General features: G+C 39.9%; 1 protein-coding gene across 1 annotated transcript; it reads right to left on the bottom strand.

Moving 5' to 3' along the window:
- Positions 1–570: 570 nt before the first annotated feature.
- Positions 571–19,272, bottom strand: mogat1 (monoacylglycerol O-acyltransferase 1). The gene is made up of 7 exons (XM_033031125.1): positions 18,876–19,272; positions 18,519–18,667; positions 12,704–12,882; positions 8,586–8,790; positions 6,447–6,621; positions 3,081–3,280; positions 571–1,700 (listed from the first exon to the last, which is right to left on the bottom strand). The coding sequence occupies exons 2-7, from the start codon at positions 18,610–18,612 to the stop codon at positions 1,546–1,548; spliced, it is 1,008 nt and encodes a 335-aa protein (XP_032887016.1). The 5' UTR covers positions 18,613–18,667; positions 18,876–19,272; the 3' UTR covers positions 571–1,545.
- Positions 19,273–19,622: the final 350 nt, after the last annotated feature.

Raw genomic sequence — 19,622 nt, 5'->3', positions numbered from 1 at the left:
CACAGAGGGTTGTGAATCTGTGGAATTCTCTGCCTCAGAAGGCAGTGGAGGCAAATTCTCTGTATGCTTTCAAGAGAGAGTTGGATAGAGCTCTTAAAGATAGCAGAGTCAGGGGATATGGGGAAAAGGCAGGAACGGGGTAACGAGTGCGGATAATCAGCCACGATCACAGTGAATGGTGGTACTGGCTCGAAGGGTCGAATGGCCTACTCCTGCACGTATTTTCTATTGTCTATTGTATTGTCAGTGTCTTCTATCAGTGTCAGCAAAATTTGATAAAAATCAGCTGCATCTCGTAGTAATGAGACAGGCACTATGTGTAAATGGGACATGTAGGTTGGTGTGGGCAAGTGGGGTGAAGGGCTTGTTTCCACTCTGTATGTCTAAGCAGATAATACCTAAAACATGTAAAAGGAAAAGCACAGAGCTGTGCAAGAAATCTTAAAGTGTATATAAATTCCAGTAACTTCATAAATTCATAATTATTAGTTAGATTAAATACTTGTCATGTATTTTTAATTGCAAAATAGGGAAAATGCCACAAAAGAAGCAACCCAATCCAAATAGGAATAATTCAAATAATTTTGAGTTTATTTAATAAAATGAATATTGGGCATGTTTTGCGGAATTAACTTTAGTTACAGATTAACTTACACGTTTAAAGAGCATTGGATATTTTACAGAAAGATGTTCTAAATATTTTACAGTAACAATGTCCTTTGAATGAAATAAAACAAGACCTGCCATAAACTTAACAGTAACTTTACATGATTTATTTTAAGCATAAAATTTTCTATTTTTTGATGAAAATACTTACAATGATATAATTCCCTTTATTTCACCGTTTATTTTAAAACAGCTACTTCGACTTCAATTTGACAAATGATTAAAGGTGTCCTTAATACTAATATGATTCATTTAAAAAAGACACCAAATCTTTGGATTTTAATTTCATGAGGTGATAACAGTCAGACACTATGATATAGACAGAGATATTCTTTTATGACACATCAATGGTTGTATTGTGGCTAAGATTTGCTTGATAAAAAGGGGGATTTCTTGCAATAGTTAAACTTCTTGCATTACTGTCAGCTGAACAATATTTTGATACATATTTTCTATCCATAATTAATTCTAGTCAGAAGTTCTTTGCAATGGGCAATGTGGTCTTAAAATGATTCTGCAGGAAACATTTTAATCTCAATTTCAGCCAATAACATGGTGCAAACATTAAATACATTTTATGCATGCGAGCTTCTGAAGTGTGACCTTGGAAAGGAATATCCCTTTAGTTAAAACTTGTAAAGTGCTGTTCATCAAATACTCACATACGCAGACATTATACCAGTCTTTCTGCTTTAATATTTTGTGGCGAACATAGAATTGTTAAATTATATTGAGCATTACTGCTAATGAGAGTGTAAAATGGTCTTCAACATGATTCAATTAATTGGGATCTGTCTGTAACTACGGAAGGTACTCAATAGCTCAAACCATCCAGCATGCCTGGATCTGCTTGTTAATTCAGGTGCTCAAACTTGAAATTCAACTGAAAGATAAATGGTCTGTTTCTGGAATTCCATACAGAGCTTTGTTTTCTTCAAATAATTCATTCAATGCCGCAATGTATTTATTATGTAGTTCTTCAATCTCTTGGTTTGAAGGGGTGTGGTTCTGTTCCACAATAATTGGCTTTCCCACTGTAAAACAAAACGAGCATTAATCACAAGTAACAATTCAGGTCCTGTCACTTTCCACATCCTTCTGTGAGACAGCAATTCTCAGAAAAAAAAATCTATCTCCATTATTTTAAAAGAGAACAGCATGAAATATATATATTTTTAATCAATGGTTCCTTTCTAAAGTTATGTCAAATTCGACGGACAAAGGGCAATAAAGAAATTTTAAAATATAATTTTCAATTAATACTTTCTTGGGCTGATATGTTTGGTTGCAAATCGCAAAATTGGTGGCAATTTGCAACGGAGAAAACTTTCCTTACTGTCATTAGATGAATTGCTCATCAATAATGGCAATCGGCATTAAACTTGTCATTTGTAAACTTGTTATCGTGTTACCAAATTTCAAATGAAAAATCGAACAGAAACAAAAGCAAATACATTTTTTACAAAATAAAATCAGAACAAGCTGGAACTAGCCAGCAGGTCAGGTAGCATCTGAAGGGAAAGAAACGAGTTTAACGTTTCAGGTTAAAGCCCTCCATCATATTCTGCCTCATCTATCAATCATTTTCAGCCTTTTGCGATTTTATTTTGGGTTTCCAAAATCTGCAGCTTATTGATTTTAGATTCTTTCCCATCTATTATCTTCTATGGAGTAACATTACAATGTTTGCATGAAGTAAAACAGCTACGTCCAACAATGAATTCAAACATTGAACAGAAGTCAAACATATAACCATATAACAATTACAGCACGGAAACAGGCCATCTCGGCCCTTCTAGTCCGTGCCGAACACTTATTCTCCCCTAGTCCCATCTACCTGCACTCAGACCTTAACCCTCCATTCCTTTCCCGCCCATATAACTATCCAATTTATTTTTAAATGATAAAATCGAAAATCGATTTGATCAGCCATGATCACATTGAATGGTGGTGCTGGCTCGAAGGGCCAAATGGCCTTCTCCTGCACCTATTGTCTATTGTCTATTGTCACACTTAACCACATTTTTACAAAAATGCCCAATCATTTCCTGGCAGCTGGAGTACAATTATTTCCATTCCTCAAATGCTTATTTTGTTGGACAAGGAGAATCAGTTATAACTATTAAAGGTTTTTCCAAGTTTGTCAAGCTCTCCCGGGGAAAGAGAGTAATGTGAAAATATGTGCATTGATTAACTGGGAACTAAAATTGCAACTTGGGTGCACAGAAAACCTTTCATAGAAACATAGAAATTAGGTGCAGGAGTAGGCCATTCGGCCCTTCGAGCCTGCACCGACATTCAATATGATCATGGCTGATCATCCAACTCAGTTTCACACCAAATTCTGCTTGATTTAAAATTAAAATATATATATGTGTCAACTATTGGTAATATTTTCTGACATTTGCTCATACCTATTGTGTAAATAGGTTTCCGAAATGGTAGCAGCCCAAAGTTGTACTGGAAGATGCCCCGGGCATGAAACAGTGGCAGTGTAAATCCCATGAACTTCTGGAATCGCTCTTGGATTGTTCGAAGAGTTGACCCTTTGGGATTGTTCACCTGATTAAACAGTTCATTTTCCCCGAAGGAAAAGACTGGAACCAGATGTGCCCTAAAGAGAGGTGACAGTTAAGGTGCATGCAGATATTTCTGATTCTGTCATTGAAACTTCACCTAATGCAAAATAATGTACAAGATATTAACAGGCAGAATGCATAATACACCTCACATAACAGAGAGCACAAGATAAGGTTCAGGGGTAAAACTTAGTTCTCTTGATGGCATTATACAATAAAATAATATTAAAAAATACGTGGATCAGATTATCTCTTGGGTTTAGTGACTTACACTGGCCTGTCTGCAATTTAAATGAAGAAATAAGCCCACTTGTTGAGCCTTAATGGTTCCAGGGATGAAGTATTTCAGTTTATTAGAGAGAATCTGGTTTGTTCTCCGTAGAGTATCAAGATCGGTGTTCAATTCCATCATCCCCTCCAAGCGGTTCCCAAGGTCACGGAACGGGTCTCTGCGCATCACTCTGCATTTGGATCCTCGACTTCCTCATCCACAGACCACAGTCTGATCGAATTGGCAGAAATACTTCTTCTCCATTAAGAATCAGTAAGGGAGCACCTCAAGGCTGGGTGCTCACCCCCTTGCTGTACTCACTCTATACTCATGACTGTGTAGCCGGACACAGTGCGAACTCCATCTTCAAGTTCGCCGACGACACCACTGTTGTTGGATAAATTACAGATGATGATGAATCAGAGTATAGAAGTGAGATCGATCGATTGACCAAATGGTGCCAGCACAATAACCTGGCTCTCAATATCAGTAAAACCAATGAACTGATTCTGGACTTTCGAAGAGGAAGGATGAAGAGGACAGACAATCCTGTTTATATCATCAAGACAATGGTGGAGAGAATCAAAAGCGCCAAATTCCTGGGCATGCAAATTTCCGAAGATCTTTCCTGGACCCAGCACACTGACGCAATCATAAATGAAGCACATTAACGCTTCTACTTGCTGAGAAGATTACGGAGATTTCGTATGTCAGAGAAGATTCTCTTGAACTCAGGTATGTACCCGTGGATTTCCGCGGATTTTGAAATTCGTTAATAAAAATCGAAATCTCTATAAATCAAAAAATGGCTTTCCGCGAGACAGTGGGGGTGGGGCTGATGATCGAGGGCGCCGATTGGACGAGAAGGACGTTGGTCAGCAGGCAGTGGTGGGGGCGGGACATGATGATTCCGAGCGATGATTGGAGGAGGGAGGCGTCCGTCAGAGGCGGAAGTGGGGTGGCGGGATTGAGGCTACAGAGTGGTGATTGGAGGAGGGAGGCGTCCGGGGGCAGGACAAGGCGGGGCCTGGTGAAGCGAGATGCCGTGGCCGGGAGGGCAGTTAGCGCAGGTAGCGGCGGCCCCGGGGATGGCAACGGGAGAGTGGGCACTTGGCTGGGAAAGGCCGTGACGCGGCTGCATGGCCGGGGCCTTGTCGGCGTCAATAAGCATTTTACAGCAAGTTGAGGGAGTGTGTGTGAGCCCTGGTGAGGGGGCCCTGCGAGTGAGCAAAGGTGAGGGCTTTCCTTTGAGTGTGAGCAGTGAGGGGTTCCCTGTGAGTGTGAGTGGGGAGAAATTAAGGGTAAACAGGCAAGAAAACGATGTCATTTCAAGGTACAATTATCAAAAAAAATCTGCATAAAGGGGGCGCTGCCCCCATTTACCCCCACCAGGGGGCAATGCCCCTTGGAATCCTACCACCCGGACCCCCATCTCTCTTCCTCTTTTTTCATTTTTTTCCAGTTATTTTTCCTGTCTCATGCCTGTGAACTTCTACAGGTGTACAATAGAGAACACATTGACTGATTGCATCATGGCCTGGTTTGGCAACTTGAATGCCCAGGAGCGGAAAAGTTGTGAACACTGCCCAGTCCATCATTGGCTCCGACCTCCCCACCATCGAAGGGATTTATCGGAGTCGCTACCTCAAAAAGGCAGCCAGCATCATCAGACACCCACACCATCCAGGCCACACGTTCATTTCACCCCTGCCATCGGGAAGAAGGTTCAGGAGCCTGAAAACTCTAACGTCCGGATTCAAGAACAGCTTCTTCCCTACAGCCATTAGGCTATTAAACACTACAACCTCAAATAAGTTCCGAACTACATAGACTATTATTATTGCACTACTATTGTTTTTTTGAACATGTGTGTGTGTGTGTGTATATATATATATATGTGTGTGTGAGTGTGTGTGTGTGCCTGCATATATATATATATATATGTATGTGGATGTATGTGTATGTGTGTACTTGTGGGTATGTGTATATACACTGAACTTTTTTCTCTCGTTTATCATATTGTTTACTGTGTATTATGTTTACATATTCTGTTGTGCTGCAGCACATAAGAGTTGCATTGTTCTATCTGGGCCACATGACAATAAAACTCTTGACGATTGGATAGTAATTTAGTTAAGTTGTAAATAGAGGAAATATGTTCCCATTAATAAATGGACCAAGGACAGAGATATGAACAAAATCTATTTTACTCCTGGTGGGGTAGTCAGGTTTTGGAAATCACTGCATTTGTAGGTGGTGGATACAGTTAGTTTTTATGGCTTTAGAAGGGAACTCAATGGGCTTGAGAAATACTAATTTGCCAGGGTATGCATTTGCACAAACCTGGGAAACAATTCTCCAAAACACAACATATTATTTTGTAATTTGGAGAATTAGGTGTAGCCTTATATAAAACAAATGTTCTGAAAGGGTTTGACCGAATAAATATGAAGAACTTTTCTTTCCTGGCTTCAGAGATTAGAACTAGGAGTGTTTTACGATCATTTCTCACAGACTCTTTGCTGGCTTTGTGTGTAGGAAGGAACTGCATAAGTTGGTTTAAACCCAAAACGCTGGAGTAACTCAGCGGGTCAGGCAGCATCTCTGGAGAAAAGGAATAGGTGACCTTTCATATTAAGAAGAAGGGACTTGACCCGAAACGTCACCTTTTCTTTTCTCCAAAGATGCTGCCTGACCCGCTGAGTTACTCCAGCTTTTTGTGACTGTCTTTGTTGGCCACTACTTAAAGAATCGCTGATTGGGCACAAACAGAAGGACGACCAAGATATCAAAACAAAATATGAATAATATTCAACACCTTTTCAACAGATGGGGAAAAAATTACTCACAAAATGTTAACGATCATCTTAATGAATAATGACACTCCTGCAGCTGCAATGTTTTTCCATTCAGGTAGTCTGCATACATACCCACATTTTGCAGCCAATTTAATAAATCCTTTCCTGTTCAAGGCTCTCAAAGTTAGCGCTCCAGGTCTAGCATCCAGCGATTCCTCAGCACCGCCAATTACAATGACAGCCACATTACCACCTTCCTCCCTGCTTAGAATGTGTGAAATGCTACTCTTCACAGAGGAGACCAAACCTAAAATCAGGCAGAAAACACGCTTGCTGTTTATTGAGGGAGAATAAAAGGTGAAATCTCTATGGAAATTGTGTCGGATTACAAGTGATTGTAAATAGAATCTTTGGCTGCTTGTTCAATTACATAGAATACATTTGATTAAGTTATTGACATAAATCAAGTTGTACAGCACAGAAATGGGCCCTTCAGACCTCCAAGTCAGCTCAAAACATCAAGCACCCATTATACACTGGAGCTTATGTGCGATTGTATTGCGTTTTCACTTTATGGGTAGGGTTGAGTCAAGGGAGATACATCATGGGTGAATTGGGGGAGATGTCATGGCTGAATCATGGAAAAGTTGGGAGCATGCGGGAGATTAGCCAGAAAAGTCAAGGGAAGAACAGGAAAACAGCTTTATTTAGAAGCAGGAAAAACTATATTTTTTCTTCAGGACGATTATCAGTGGCATTAACCTTTCTCACCTCCCACTGGGCCACTGGGTTTTCCAAGACCTGGGAAACAGAACTTGCAGGCCTTAAGACAAAATTACATAGCTAAGCTTTTGGAAATTATTTAATTTAGGTACTCGTCTCAGAACAGTTAGTTAGAAATGGACATCCAAGACGTTTTATAGACAATAGACATTAGGTGCAGGAGGAGGCCATTTGGCCCTTTGAGCCAGCACCGTCAATCAATGTGATCATGACTGATCATCCCCAATCAGTACCCCGTTCCTGCCTTCTCCCCATATCTCCTGACTCCGCTATCTTTAAGAGCCCTATCTAGCTCTCTCTTGAAAGTATCCAGAGAACCGGCCTCCACTGTCCTCTGAGGCAGAGAATTCCACAGACTCACAACTGAAAAAGTGTTTCCTCATCTCCGTTCTAAATGGCTTACCCCTATTCTTAAACTGTGGCCCCTGGTTCTGGACTCCCCCAACATCGGAACATGTTTCCCGCCTCTAGTCTGTCCAATCCCTTAATAATCTTACATGTTTCAATAAGATCCCTCTCATCCTTCTAAACTCCAGAGTGTACAAGCCCAGCTGCTCCATTCTCTCAGCATATGACAGTCCCGCCATCCTGGAATTAACGTTTTATTAAATGTGGTCCTTGGAACCTAGGTAGGGTCAGGTTTTGCTTTTATAGACCTTTAAAGCTCACTCCCCTTTCCACTCCTCCACAAAACTCACCACAACAATCACCAGTCATGTTGCTTTCAAATTATTCCAAAATATTATTCCTGTCAAGAACATCAATCCTGCCGTTTCAAATTTAAGATAGACTGGGACTTTTTTCTTTGGAGTGTAGAAGGCTGAGGGGTGATCTATTTCCCCCAGGGTAGTGGATTCTAAAACTAGACTGCATAAGCTTTCGGTGAGATGGGAGAGATATAAGAGGGACCTCAGGTAACTTTTGCAATCAGAGTCTATATCTGGTATGAGCTGCCAGAGAAAGCTATAATAGTGGATATAATTAAGGCTTTCAAAAGACATTTGAACAGATAGAGGGATAGGAACCATTTGCAGCGGTATGTGCTAAATGCATGCAATTGGGACTAGCACAAAATGCCAACAGTCAAAACGGACAAATTCGGCCAAAGGGGCTTTTTCCATGTTCTATAACTGTACGTCTTGTTTCAAATGGTGCTAATTAGAAACCTCAATGCAAGTAAATCATCTAATCAAATATTTAATGCTGATCTCTGACTAAATATCCATAACTAAACATAAATAAACCTTCCCTCCCTTTAATCCATCCAGCTGTTCCGTAAGGTGTATTATTCATAATTATCTGCAGTATGTAGTGACTGAATTATGCGTTCGATGCCCTTTCAGATTGCGTCTCCATAATGTATGAATAAAGCAATTATTCACTCATTTTTTATAGATCACAGGCATAAAAACACAAATCAGGCTAAGGATTGTTTTAATTATTAAAATGTTCTGTATTTGAATGAGACTTGAAACCACAAACCATTACCTCCACACATGACGTAATCCCTATAAAAGGGGACCTTGAACCAGTAAGGCAACACACACAGGTATGGTGTCAAATCTGGAAACAATTTTCGAAAGTTCGTAGATTCAGTGCAAAAGTTTCCAAACGCTCCAGCTACAAGCACCCCATGAGGATGAAATCCAAACAGATAGTTGAACTTTGGATCCAAAGCTGTTGTTTTCTTAAGCTGATAATGAAGTGAAATCAGAATGTCCTATTAATTGACACTATAATGCGAGACTACTTCAACAACATAGTCGTTAATGTTTCAGAACATGAAAATCCACCATTAAATAATTCACAAAACACAAAGCTTTCATCAGGAAAATATATAAGGGATTGTTTGAAAGAAACATAAAATTAGCAAATGGTCAGCCATGATCAAATGGTGGAGTAGGTAGACTCAATGGACCAAATGGCCTAATTCCGCTGCTCTGTCTTATGATCTAATGGTCATATCTCAGGTCAGTTCTCCAAACATTGATAGTCTGTGTACTCCAGAGAAATGGTACATCCCTGTTGATTTATCTTTCTGGTGAGGTTTTAATCTGCATGCCTCATTTTGTTTAGTCTGGCACAACATAATCTCTTTAGTGGCAAGTGATCCTGACCAAACGGACTATTATGGCATAGTGTTTAATGTTAGTTTAGTTTAGTTTGGAGATTAAAACCACTATTTAATTTCAAAAATATAATATTTTTGATGGCTATTATATATTACATATATCACTCACAACCTAGTGACACGTGAAGTGTAATAAATGAAAATGTTCAATTAGTTAATTTTCTGCAATAAGAGAATCTCCCTCAAGTGTTAATTAAATATTTTAATATCAGTAACAACCTGACTTGGAAACAAAGTTTCTTTATTCAGGTCACGTGTAAAATAAATGGAAAATACGGCTGAACAATTCAATGTCTGGATTAACATAGAAACGTAGAAACCTAGAAAATAGGTGCAGGAGAAAGGCCATTCGGCCCTTCGAGCTAGCACCGCTATTCATTGTGATCATGGCTGATTGTTCCAAATCAATAACCCGTGCCTGCCTTCTCCCCATATCCCTTGACTCCACTCGCCCCTAGAGCTCTATCTAACTCTCTCTTAAATCCATCCAGTGATTTGGCCTCCACTGCCCTCTGTGGCAGGGAATTCCATAAATTCAGAACTCTCTGGGTGAAAACATTTTTTCTCACCTCAGTCTTAAATGGCCTCCCCCTTATTCTAAGACTGTGGCCCCTGGTTCTGGACTCGCCCAACATTGGGAACATGTTTCCTGCATCTAGCTTGTCCAGTCCTTTTATAATTTTATATGTTTCTATAAGATTCCCCCTCATCCTTCTAAACTCCAGTGAATACAAGCCTAGTCTTTTCAATCGTTCCTCATATGACAGTCCCGCCATCCCAGGGATCAATCTCGTGAACCTACACTGCACTGTCTCAATCACAAGGATGTCCTTCCTCAAATTAGGAGACCAAAACAGTACACAATACTCCAGATGTGGTCTTACCAGAGCCCTATACAACTGCAGAAGAACCTCTTTACTCCTCTACTGAAATTCTCTTGTTATGAAGGCCAACATTCCATTAGCTTTCTTCACTGCCTGCTGTACCTGCACGCCAACTTTCAGTGACTGATGTACAAGGACACCCAGGTCTCGCTGCACCTCCCCCTTACCTAACCTAATCCCATTGAGATAATAATCTGCCCTCTTGTTTTTGCCGCCAAAGTGGATAACCTCACATTTATCTATATTATACTGCATCTGCCACGCATCTGCCCACTCACTCAAACCTGTCCAGGTCACCCTGCAACCTCCTAACATCCTCTTCACAGTTCACACTGCCACCCAGCTTTGTGTCATCCGCAAACTTGCTAGTGTTGCACCTAATTCCCTCTTCCATTGTGCTAAGAACTAATTTTCTTATGAGTTCTTTATGATATATGAAACTAATTTCTTCAAGTTATGAATATTATACCTAGTTAAGAAACGTGATTGCAATTGCGGTTCTAATTTTTTTCTTTTTTTTGAAGATATTTTTGTGCCAGATTATTAGTAACATAATTGTTGGTGTACCAGTCTATCTGCTATCAGCCAACTGTTGACATCTAACATAATCATAATGTGAAACAGATCTCCTACACCACATATATACAGTATACAGTAAGTACAATTGGAATATATTATTTCCTACATTCATTCTGGGTTACACAACTGCTAGGAATGAATATAAACAAAGACCTTAGACCAAAGAATTTAGGCGTTGTTCCTTGGAGCACAGGAGACTGAGGGGTGATCTTAAAGAGGTATATTAGATCACAGGGGGAATACATAGGGTGAATATTTTACCCAGAGTGGGGGAATCAAGAACCAGAAGACATAGGTTTAAGGTGAGAGGGGAAAGACTTAATAGGAACCTGAGGGGCAATTTTTTCACACAGGCATTGGTCGGTCTACGGAACAAGCTGTCAATTGAGGTAGTTGTGGCAGGTACTATAATAACATTTGAAAGATATTTGGACAGGTATATGGATAAGAAGGGTTTAGAGGGATATGGCCAAATGCGGGCAGGTGGGACTAGCGTAGATGGGACATCTATGTCGTCAAGGGCAAGTTGGGCCAAAGGGCCTGTTTCTGTGCTGTATGATGACTGCATCCCTTCTTCATGTCAAACACACAGCCCACAAGAAAGTGGCAACTTTCTCATCTGCTCCACAGCCATCTTGTGGGCAACTTGCGGTAGGATTGATACTTTGGCTGTGTATGAAGGAAAGATGGAGTGGGCTTTTCTCACCAACGGCCAAGTGACATATTGGTGTTTGTTTGAGAGTTCTCATGGTGAGATATTCAAACAAATGACTCTGATAGGCTGTGCAGCAAACCATCCCACTGGGCCTCTCATGAATCCAATGAAGACCACTGCCTAATTGACTTGAGGTCAAAGCTAGTGCTTTCTTTATATATATGTATTGCTACTTGCTATTGGTGTCTATGGCGGATTACAACCTATAAACTGCTTAAGCTGCCTAAGGGACTGACTCCATAATTTATTTTCAGTTTAGTTTTAGTTTATTGTCACATGTACCGAGTTCAGTGAAAAGCTTTTGTTGCATGCTATTTTAATCAATACATTAAAAAAAAACTTTAATAATCCTTTTGTACCATTTAAAATTCGAAAAATGTGAAAATAATGTTTAACTTTTCAGAGGTACCAGTATGCCGTAGCAGCACGTACCGATATAAAAAATGCCCCGGTCAAATGTGTTTCCATTTAAATTTTTTAACAAGTGATGTGACAAGAGCCAACTGAATGGGACATTCTGCGGCAACAAGGCTAAGCCATTTTATGATTCTTTAGCATTGAAAATACAAAGTATTAAAATCGAATGGCCAAACTGTGAACATGCCAAGTGTCTTTCTCAAGGCCACCAAGGCATTGAAAGCAATTTACAGGATTAGTACTTTATATCAGCATGGGAAAAAAGCGTTGAATCCATTTTAATTCCCAGCAAATTTGTGACAAGGCAGATGGAAAGAGACCAAACCACACTTCCAGGACTAAATATGAATCCTGGGAATTGCTACTTCTATGCTCAACTGCCTGCCAGCAATTAGCTGCCAATATCAAAATGCGAGGGAGGCTGTTTAGTGCGACAGAAATTATGAATGGCCAAATCTTATCAGCAGATAAAAGAGAGAGAAGAAATCAAGGAGGTTTTTTTCAATCCAGGTTTGGTTCGAGGCAGGTGCGAACTCAACTTTCCTAGTTACATGCTCCTCCTCTCACCAAAGGAAGAATTCCCCTTTCTTTAGTGGGCAGGGATCTGGGGATAGTTAATTTATTCTCTTGACAGTTGCCAAGCATAGTTAACCGCCTTAGCGAAAACGCATGAGAGACTTCTTTGATGCAATGTGATATTCAGACATTTTGGAGGTTCCTATCTGCTTTGGGCAGGGATCTCATTTCCCGAGCTGCAATGAGAATTGTTGGTCGGTAGGATCTACACAGGAAAGAGGTGGCTTTCCAAAGCCCTCCTGCACCTTTCAAATATCTTACTCCAGCATTCACTGACCAGTTAACTCAAAAGAACATAACTTACGTGAATTGGAAAATAGTCACGGAAGTAATTCCAGATAGTCCAGTTTCTGACCCATTCTGACCTTCTCCCTCCCTGATTCGGTGTCTCCCAGTCAAGATACAACCAAACAGTGTAAACTGCAGCTATGTACCAGTAACCAGCAACGATGAGAAACACAAACACTGCAAGGCAGCACTGACCTGTAAAGAGAAGAAATTATATCAAATGTAATTCATTTCTATCTCAGTCACAACATGACCAATACAATTCAAGTATGATTTTGAGTTTAGATGGAATTCAAAGTGAAATAAAAGGCTGTTCAATGCTTTGTTATAAAGAGAAGACTTGGTATTATGAAAAAACCTTTCATGAACAAGGGGTCACAGTTTAAGGATAAGGGGGAAATCTTTTAGGACCGAGATGAGAAAAACATTTTTCACACAGAGAGTGGTGAATCTCTGGAATTCTCTGCCACAGAAGGTAGTTGAGGCCAGTTCATTGGCTATATTTAAGAGGGAGTTAGATGTGGCCCTTGTGGCTAAGGGGATCAGGGGATCAGGGGGTATGGAGAGAAGGCAGGTACGGGATACTGAGTTGGATGATCAGCCATGATCATATTGAATGGCGGTGCAGGCTCGAAGGGCCGAATGGCCTACTCCTGCACCTATTTTCTATGTTTCTTTGTCTATGAATTCAAGATGTTCTAATGTCTTTTCCAGCCAGTAAAGTACTTCTAACGTGTGATCACTGTGGCAGTATAGGAAATACAGGTTGCTTGAAGTATATTTATCAGCCACAAAACTGGGGCAAATATCCCTGCTTTGTTTCAAAATACTTCCCAGCAAGATGGACAATGTGATCATGGCGTTTTGTTGCACGCAAAGGACAGAAATATCCGTAAGGATACCTCAAAGAAGGGTCACGACCCGAAACATCACCCTTTCTCCAGAAATGCTGCCTGATCTGCGGAGTTACTCCAGTGCTTCGTGTTTATCTTTGGTATAAATCAGCATGTGCAGTTATTTGTTTCTATTTTTTTATCATATGACATCCAAGTTTGAAATGATAGATTTGAACATCCGTGGTGGAGATTGGCAATTCTTGTAATCTCCTCCTGAAATTTGAATTAGGAGGACAGATTTGTTGTAGTACCATGAATTGCTGAATGTGCATGTGTCGTACTGTTAAAATAAACCAGAGACCTTTTAACAACATATAATTTGACATTACATAGTCGGAGCCTCAGATTATTTAAGTTTAATTGTTGTTTATCCAGGAAACCTTGAAAATTAGACAGCTGTAATCGACTTTGGACATCAACTGTAATATATTCAAATTTTGACCACTGATTTGCGTCCACAATAACATTTTAATATATTTTATTGGGTCTTCAATAGGATATTTCAAGTTATTTTCTCGGAGCAAAAGGACAGTATTATGAAATGAATACTGTTGCAATGTATTGTGTGAAGTGCAGCAATTTCCTTCTTGTTTCAAAAGTCCATTTTCATCCAGTTAATAGTCTTCTACTATACTATATTTAATTTGCCTAATGAATCCTTTGCTTCAGAGTAAATATCCAGAAAAATATCTGCTACTCTATTTTACCACAGAAATTATTGGCACAGAAAATACTATGGAAAATAAGAGAGAGGAGGCCAAGTGAAGTATGCTTTTTGATATATTGCCATTGCACACTAGGAATTATGACCAAGCATCATCTTCAAGCAAAGTGGACTTAAAGTACAATAAGTAGCCATATACACAGGTCAGTTCTCATTTAATGGGCATCCTTTCTATACATTTATCTGAGGCATTGCTGGTAGAAATAGATTTGTACAAGAGCTCAAGAGTCTTCTTCATAATTTAGCCAAGCTATTCTCTATTGATGCTTGTAAATTTTGACTACACAGAGTGTACTGATAATCAGGACTGAAAGGTCACTGGAGTTGTGCAGCAACACCTCTGCCAACCATGCCTTTTTGTCTCCTTTTGGTACCATCCGGCAATGTCTGCACCCCGCCTTGATTTGTCTTTGTATTATCTGCCTGTGATGTCTCGTATTTTCATTTAAAATGTAATTCCAACTGTGTTCAAGTTTTTACTATTATACTTTAGCTCCATGCAAGATTATTTCATTAAAATAAACAGTAAATTATTGCATTGATTTCATGTGGACCCTGAAGATGCCAAATAAGTTCAAGGACTGAATGGTGGCACAGCGGGAGAGTTGCTGCCTTACAGCGCCAGAGACCCAGGTTTGATCCTGACTATGGGTGCTGTCTGTATGGAGTTTGTATATTCTCTCCGTGAGTGGGTTTTCTCCAGGATCATTGGTTTCTTTCACACTCCAAAGACGTACATGTTTACAGGCTAATAGGCTTGGTAAAATTGTAAATTGTCCCTAGTGTGTGTAGGTTACTGTTAGTGTGCAGGGATCACTAGTCGGCGCGGACTCGGTGAGCCAAAGGCTCCATTAATTAGACTCATTAATAGATGAGTAAATACTTGTTAGTTAAAATTTAATGAGTGGAACTGCAAGTTTCTTTATCTTGAATGTGAAATTAAGGAGAGATCAAATCAACTTCAAATTGATTACACCAGTAAGTTTAAACATGACAATCTTTAAGAAGAAGGTATAATAAATACAAATGTTAAAAAATCTTTACCATGCTGGGATTTAAAAAATAAAATGGATATTGCTAAATTCATATAAAACATTGTACATTCTTTAACAAATATTGTGCCAGAAGCTTTATGTGTTAATAAAATTGAGCCACATCTGCCACATTCTTTCTTATTGCTCAATGTTTCATATTTCCTCATTCTTACCCACAATTTCCTGGCTTATTCTAACTGTGCCCAACACATCATTTAAGGCTCACAATGTTTGCAGAGTATACTCTTTTTTTTATTTGGCTACAATCTACTTAAAAGTTGGCAAAACATCACTGTCTCCTGATCCTCATGCTACCTGGAGTTGCAAATGGCTCCCCTTTTTAGTTTAGTATAATTTAGTTTAGTTTATAATTGTCCGGTGTACATTGAAAAGCCTTTTGTTGCATGCTCTCCAGTCAAAGTAGATCATACATGATTACAATCAAAGCGTCCACAGTGTACAGATAAAGGATAAAGGGTACAACATTTAGCGCAAGATGAAGTCTGATTAAAGATAGTTTAAAGATCTCCAATGAGATAGATGGGTTATGAGCACACCCTAGCTGGTGAGAGAATGGTTCAGTTGCCTGATAACAGCTGGGAAGAAATTGTCCCTGAATCTGGAGGTGTGCAATTTCAAATTTCTGCACCTTCAGATATGCTTATTAAAATCAACAGATTTAATATGATCCACTGCATCTTTTTCTCCAAAACCTTTCCTGTGTCCAGTGGTGCTACCTTTATTTGGTCCCCTCTTACTTATCCAAATGGACATACGAATATTTCCTTCACAGGTCCTCCATAATCACCTGTGTTAACCTGAATAGCTATTCTTACTTTCTTTCAGTTCTTATTCAACATGCTTACCCCGCAGTGAGAGAAATGAAGCATCTGTTTGAATCCATATTCTGTTCACTTCATCTAACTCTCCACTGCACATGCTCTCAGTCTATTTTCCCATCATGGAGTCTGGGTGAGCAGTAATTTCCACCAGCCAAACATTGGGAAAACTAAAAGCACCATCTTGGACTTCTGTACCCTAATTAATAATTCAATTCCCCTTTCTCAGATAAAAGCAGCCTCTTCATAACCTGCTTATAGGCAAGTTCTATTAGGTGGTGCAGTGGTAGAGTTTCTGGTAGTGGAAGAGTTTCTGCCTTACAGCACCAGAATCCCAGGTTTGATCCTGCCTGTATGGAGTTTGCACGTTCTCCTTGTGGCTGCGTGGGCTTCCTCCCGTAGCTCCGGCTTCCTCCCACACTTCAAACACGTGCAGGTTTGTAGGTTAATTGGCTTCTGTAAATTGTAAATTGTCCCTAGTGTGTAGGATAGTGCTAGTGTATGGGGTGATTGCTGATTGGCATGGGCTCGGTGGGCCGAAGGGCCTGTTTGCATGCTGTATCGTTAAAATCTAAAGACTATAAGCCGAGCTTTTAACGTCACCTCTTCTCCATCTACCTCAAACTCCAGAATATCAACTGCCTCCATTTTGTTTTTAGCTCATGTATAAAATCCACATGTTTTTGTTATCACCAGAACAAACAAGACCAAGATTCCAGGTTATCCTGCATGTGGGAGTCCTGGCACAACTGGTTGTGCCTCTAAGTCACAAGACTGACTCACAGTCACAAGATTGTTAGTTCACAAGGCTGTGGTTTCAAGTTCCACTCCAAACGCTTGGGCACAAAAATATGAGCTGTCTGTAGCACAGCTTTTCGGAGAGTATTGCATTGTTGAAGATGCCTTCCTCCAAATTACTCATTAATTCAAGGCCCTACCCATCATTTCGAATGGACATACAAATTCTGGTGTCACATGAATAAAGTGTGTGTTTCCTTGACCTTCCAAACTGTATTTTTACTTCCACTAATATTGCCCCAAAAAATGATCTCATCATTATCACGCTGCTGTTAGTGTAAGTTTGCTGTGTGTGAATTGCCTTACATTGGCAACTGCTCTTCATAAAGAGCTTACTTAATTAGCTGTAAAGTGCTGTGCAAAAGTAAGTCTTCCTTAAAAACCTAAGTTCATACAAAAATGCGCCTACAATATTGGAAATCGCAATCAACCAACCCCACTTGATTGAATTGATTGAAAGATGCAAGGCGAATACAGGCCCTTCAGCCCACTGAGACTATGCCAGCCATTGATCACCCTTTCCCACTAGTTTATTATTTAGGTTTTCGCACGTTTGCATCCACTTCCGACACACTAGAGGCAATTTTTTTTTAACAGAGGCCAATTAACCTACAAACCCACACATCTTTGGGATATGGGAGGAAATCAGAGCATCCACGCGGTCATGGGGAGAATGTGCAAACTCCATACAGACAGCACCCGAGACCAAGATTGAACCAGGTCTCTGGTGATGCTAGGCAGCAGCTCTGCCAGCAACACCACTTGAATCAAATATTTAACCCTTTTGTTCAAATTCATTCTTCTGCTCTCCTCCAACCATGGAATCCTCAAAAACTCTCCTCTACATTCCTCATTTCATTCACCTCACATGTTGAGCCGACACTGCGGAATTTCCTTCATTAACCTCTGCCTTTTATTGCTATATTCCTTATAAGACCTTCCTTGACTCCTGACGTTTTGCTGTAGTTACTCCTTTAAATATATTCTCCAGAACACTGTATCATTTGTACAGCGGGGATACTTTTCTACAAAAAGTTCTTCTTAAAGATAGTGACCATTTCATGAAAATATTGAGGACTCCTTTTGAAATTTGAAATAAGTGGCTGGGTGTAAACAATCCCACGTTCAACTGTTGTCCACATGTTGGACTTTGAATATTTTTCTATCGTCAAGAACTGTATCTAAAATCGTACTCTTTGAGATGATCAGAAATTAATATATTTGGAACTGGATATCCGCCTCCCAGATTTTTGTTAACTTAAAGAAAAAGTCAGCACGGAATAGGTTGTGAAACATTGTGTATTAAAACCATCCCATATGGCATGCGTTCACTTCACTTGTTCTCCTGGAGATCTTGTACAAGTAGGTAAACCGTAAACCCGCATTATAAAGCTATGTGAAGAGTAGGCGTTTGGAGGGAATGCCCTGAAGATAACGAGAGACAGTATACATAAACAAGGTCTTTGTTTTTTTCTGACTTTTAAAAAAAAAGCACATTTTTGTCATAGATCATTCCAACATTACAATGAGCAGAAATTACCCAAGAACAAAAAGGTGAAGATCCACTTTAGCACCACAAACGTTTGCATCCTTCTCTTAAAAGGGACATTCATGGGAGCAAATTCGATCTTCATATTGGTTTAACTATTCCCCGCAGCTCCTCGCAGTTACCTCGGCACTTTCACGGATCTGAAACACAGCGAGCGCCACTCGTTATATTACATTTTGATTTACTCAAGGGGTAGGTTGAGCGCAGTCCGCCCAACTTCCACTTCCTTTCATTGAACGAGTTACCACGCTTCCTTCGCATGCAATTACGCTTATTCGTTCAACCAAAACTTGCAAGTTTAAGATTTTTTTCCGCTAAAGTGCTGCACGCTTTCCAACCGAATCTTACCTCGGTCGCGTCTTCCAGATGATATAAAGGGAACAACTTTTATTGGAGGGGATTGTGAAATCTTTTACAGTTATGTGCTCAGCGGACGAGGTTGTTTTGCTGGAGTTGTTTTGTTAAATCTTTCTTGATCAGGGGAACTAACTGGCTTGAGTTGAAAAACGTGGCGTGCTTTAACTTGGGAGAGAAGGAGGGGAACTCAGAAGGAACAACAGGGGGAGCTAAACATCACATTTATAAAACAGAGTTTTTCAAGAAAGCCCGTCAAAATGTTGGAGATCTGAAATCAAATGTAATGAGAAAGTTGGGAGAAAAGTTGTGGAAGACACGTCCGTGAAGAAAATTGAAAAGTTATGGTGTTCAGAGTTCCCATGAAGGAAGTATTACAGATGTAACGTTACTTTGTTCCTTCACCCCACATATATTGATATCTCTTGACAGCATTTCTACCCTAATCACATTCACAATCTTGAACAACACAGCTGCGATTTATACAAATATTAATTCCGATTTTTGCAGCGATAAATCAAATGAATAAATCTGTGTTAGGTTCAGAGGGGATGATGGATAATGGCGAAATGCCTACCAAATATCCTATAGCTCGCTATAGGATCTTTGATGCCTACTTTTTGAAGAAGTTCTCCTCTTCTCTCCGACCAGAGTTCTACAACATCCTCTCTCGCTGCCCCCCTCCTCTGCGATTCCTCCTGGTCTGCACGCCCACGTTTTAACCCAGAGAGTCTGAAGAAG

This window comes from Amblyraja radiata, chromosome 13, assembly GCF_010909765.2.
Source record: "Amblyraja radiata isolate CabotCenter1 chromosome 13, sAmbRad1.1.pri, whole genome shotgun sequence".
NCBI classification, from domain to species: Eukaryota; Metazoa; Chordata; class Chondrichthyes; order Rajiformes; family Rajidae; genus Amblyraja; species Amblyraja radiata.
The sequence above is the reverse complement of the archived record's forward strand: the minus strand, read 5'-3'. Positions and strand labels throughout refer to the sequence as shown.

Coding starts and splice junctions, on each gene's coding strand:
- mogat1 (XM_033031125.1), bottom strand. CDS start 18,612: ATGAAGATCGAATTTGCTCCCATGAATGTCCCTTTTAAGAGAAGGATG. Junction 8,791..12,703: donor GTGACTATTTTCCAATTCAC/GTAAGTTATGTT, acceptor CTTCATTATCAG/CTTAAGAAAACAACAGCTTT. Junction 1,701..3,080: donor GAAACCTATTTACACAATAG/GTATGAGCAAAT, acceptor TTTGTTTTACAG/TGGGAAAGCCAATTATTGTG.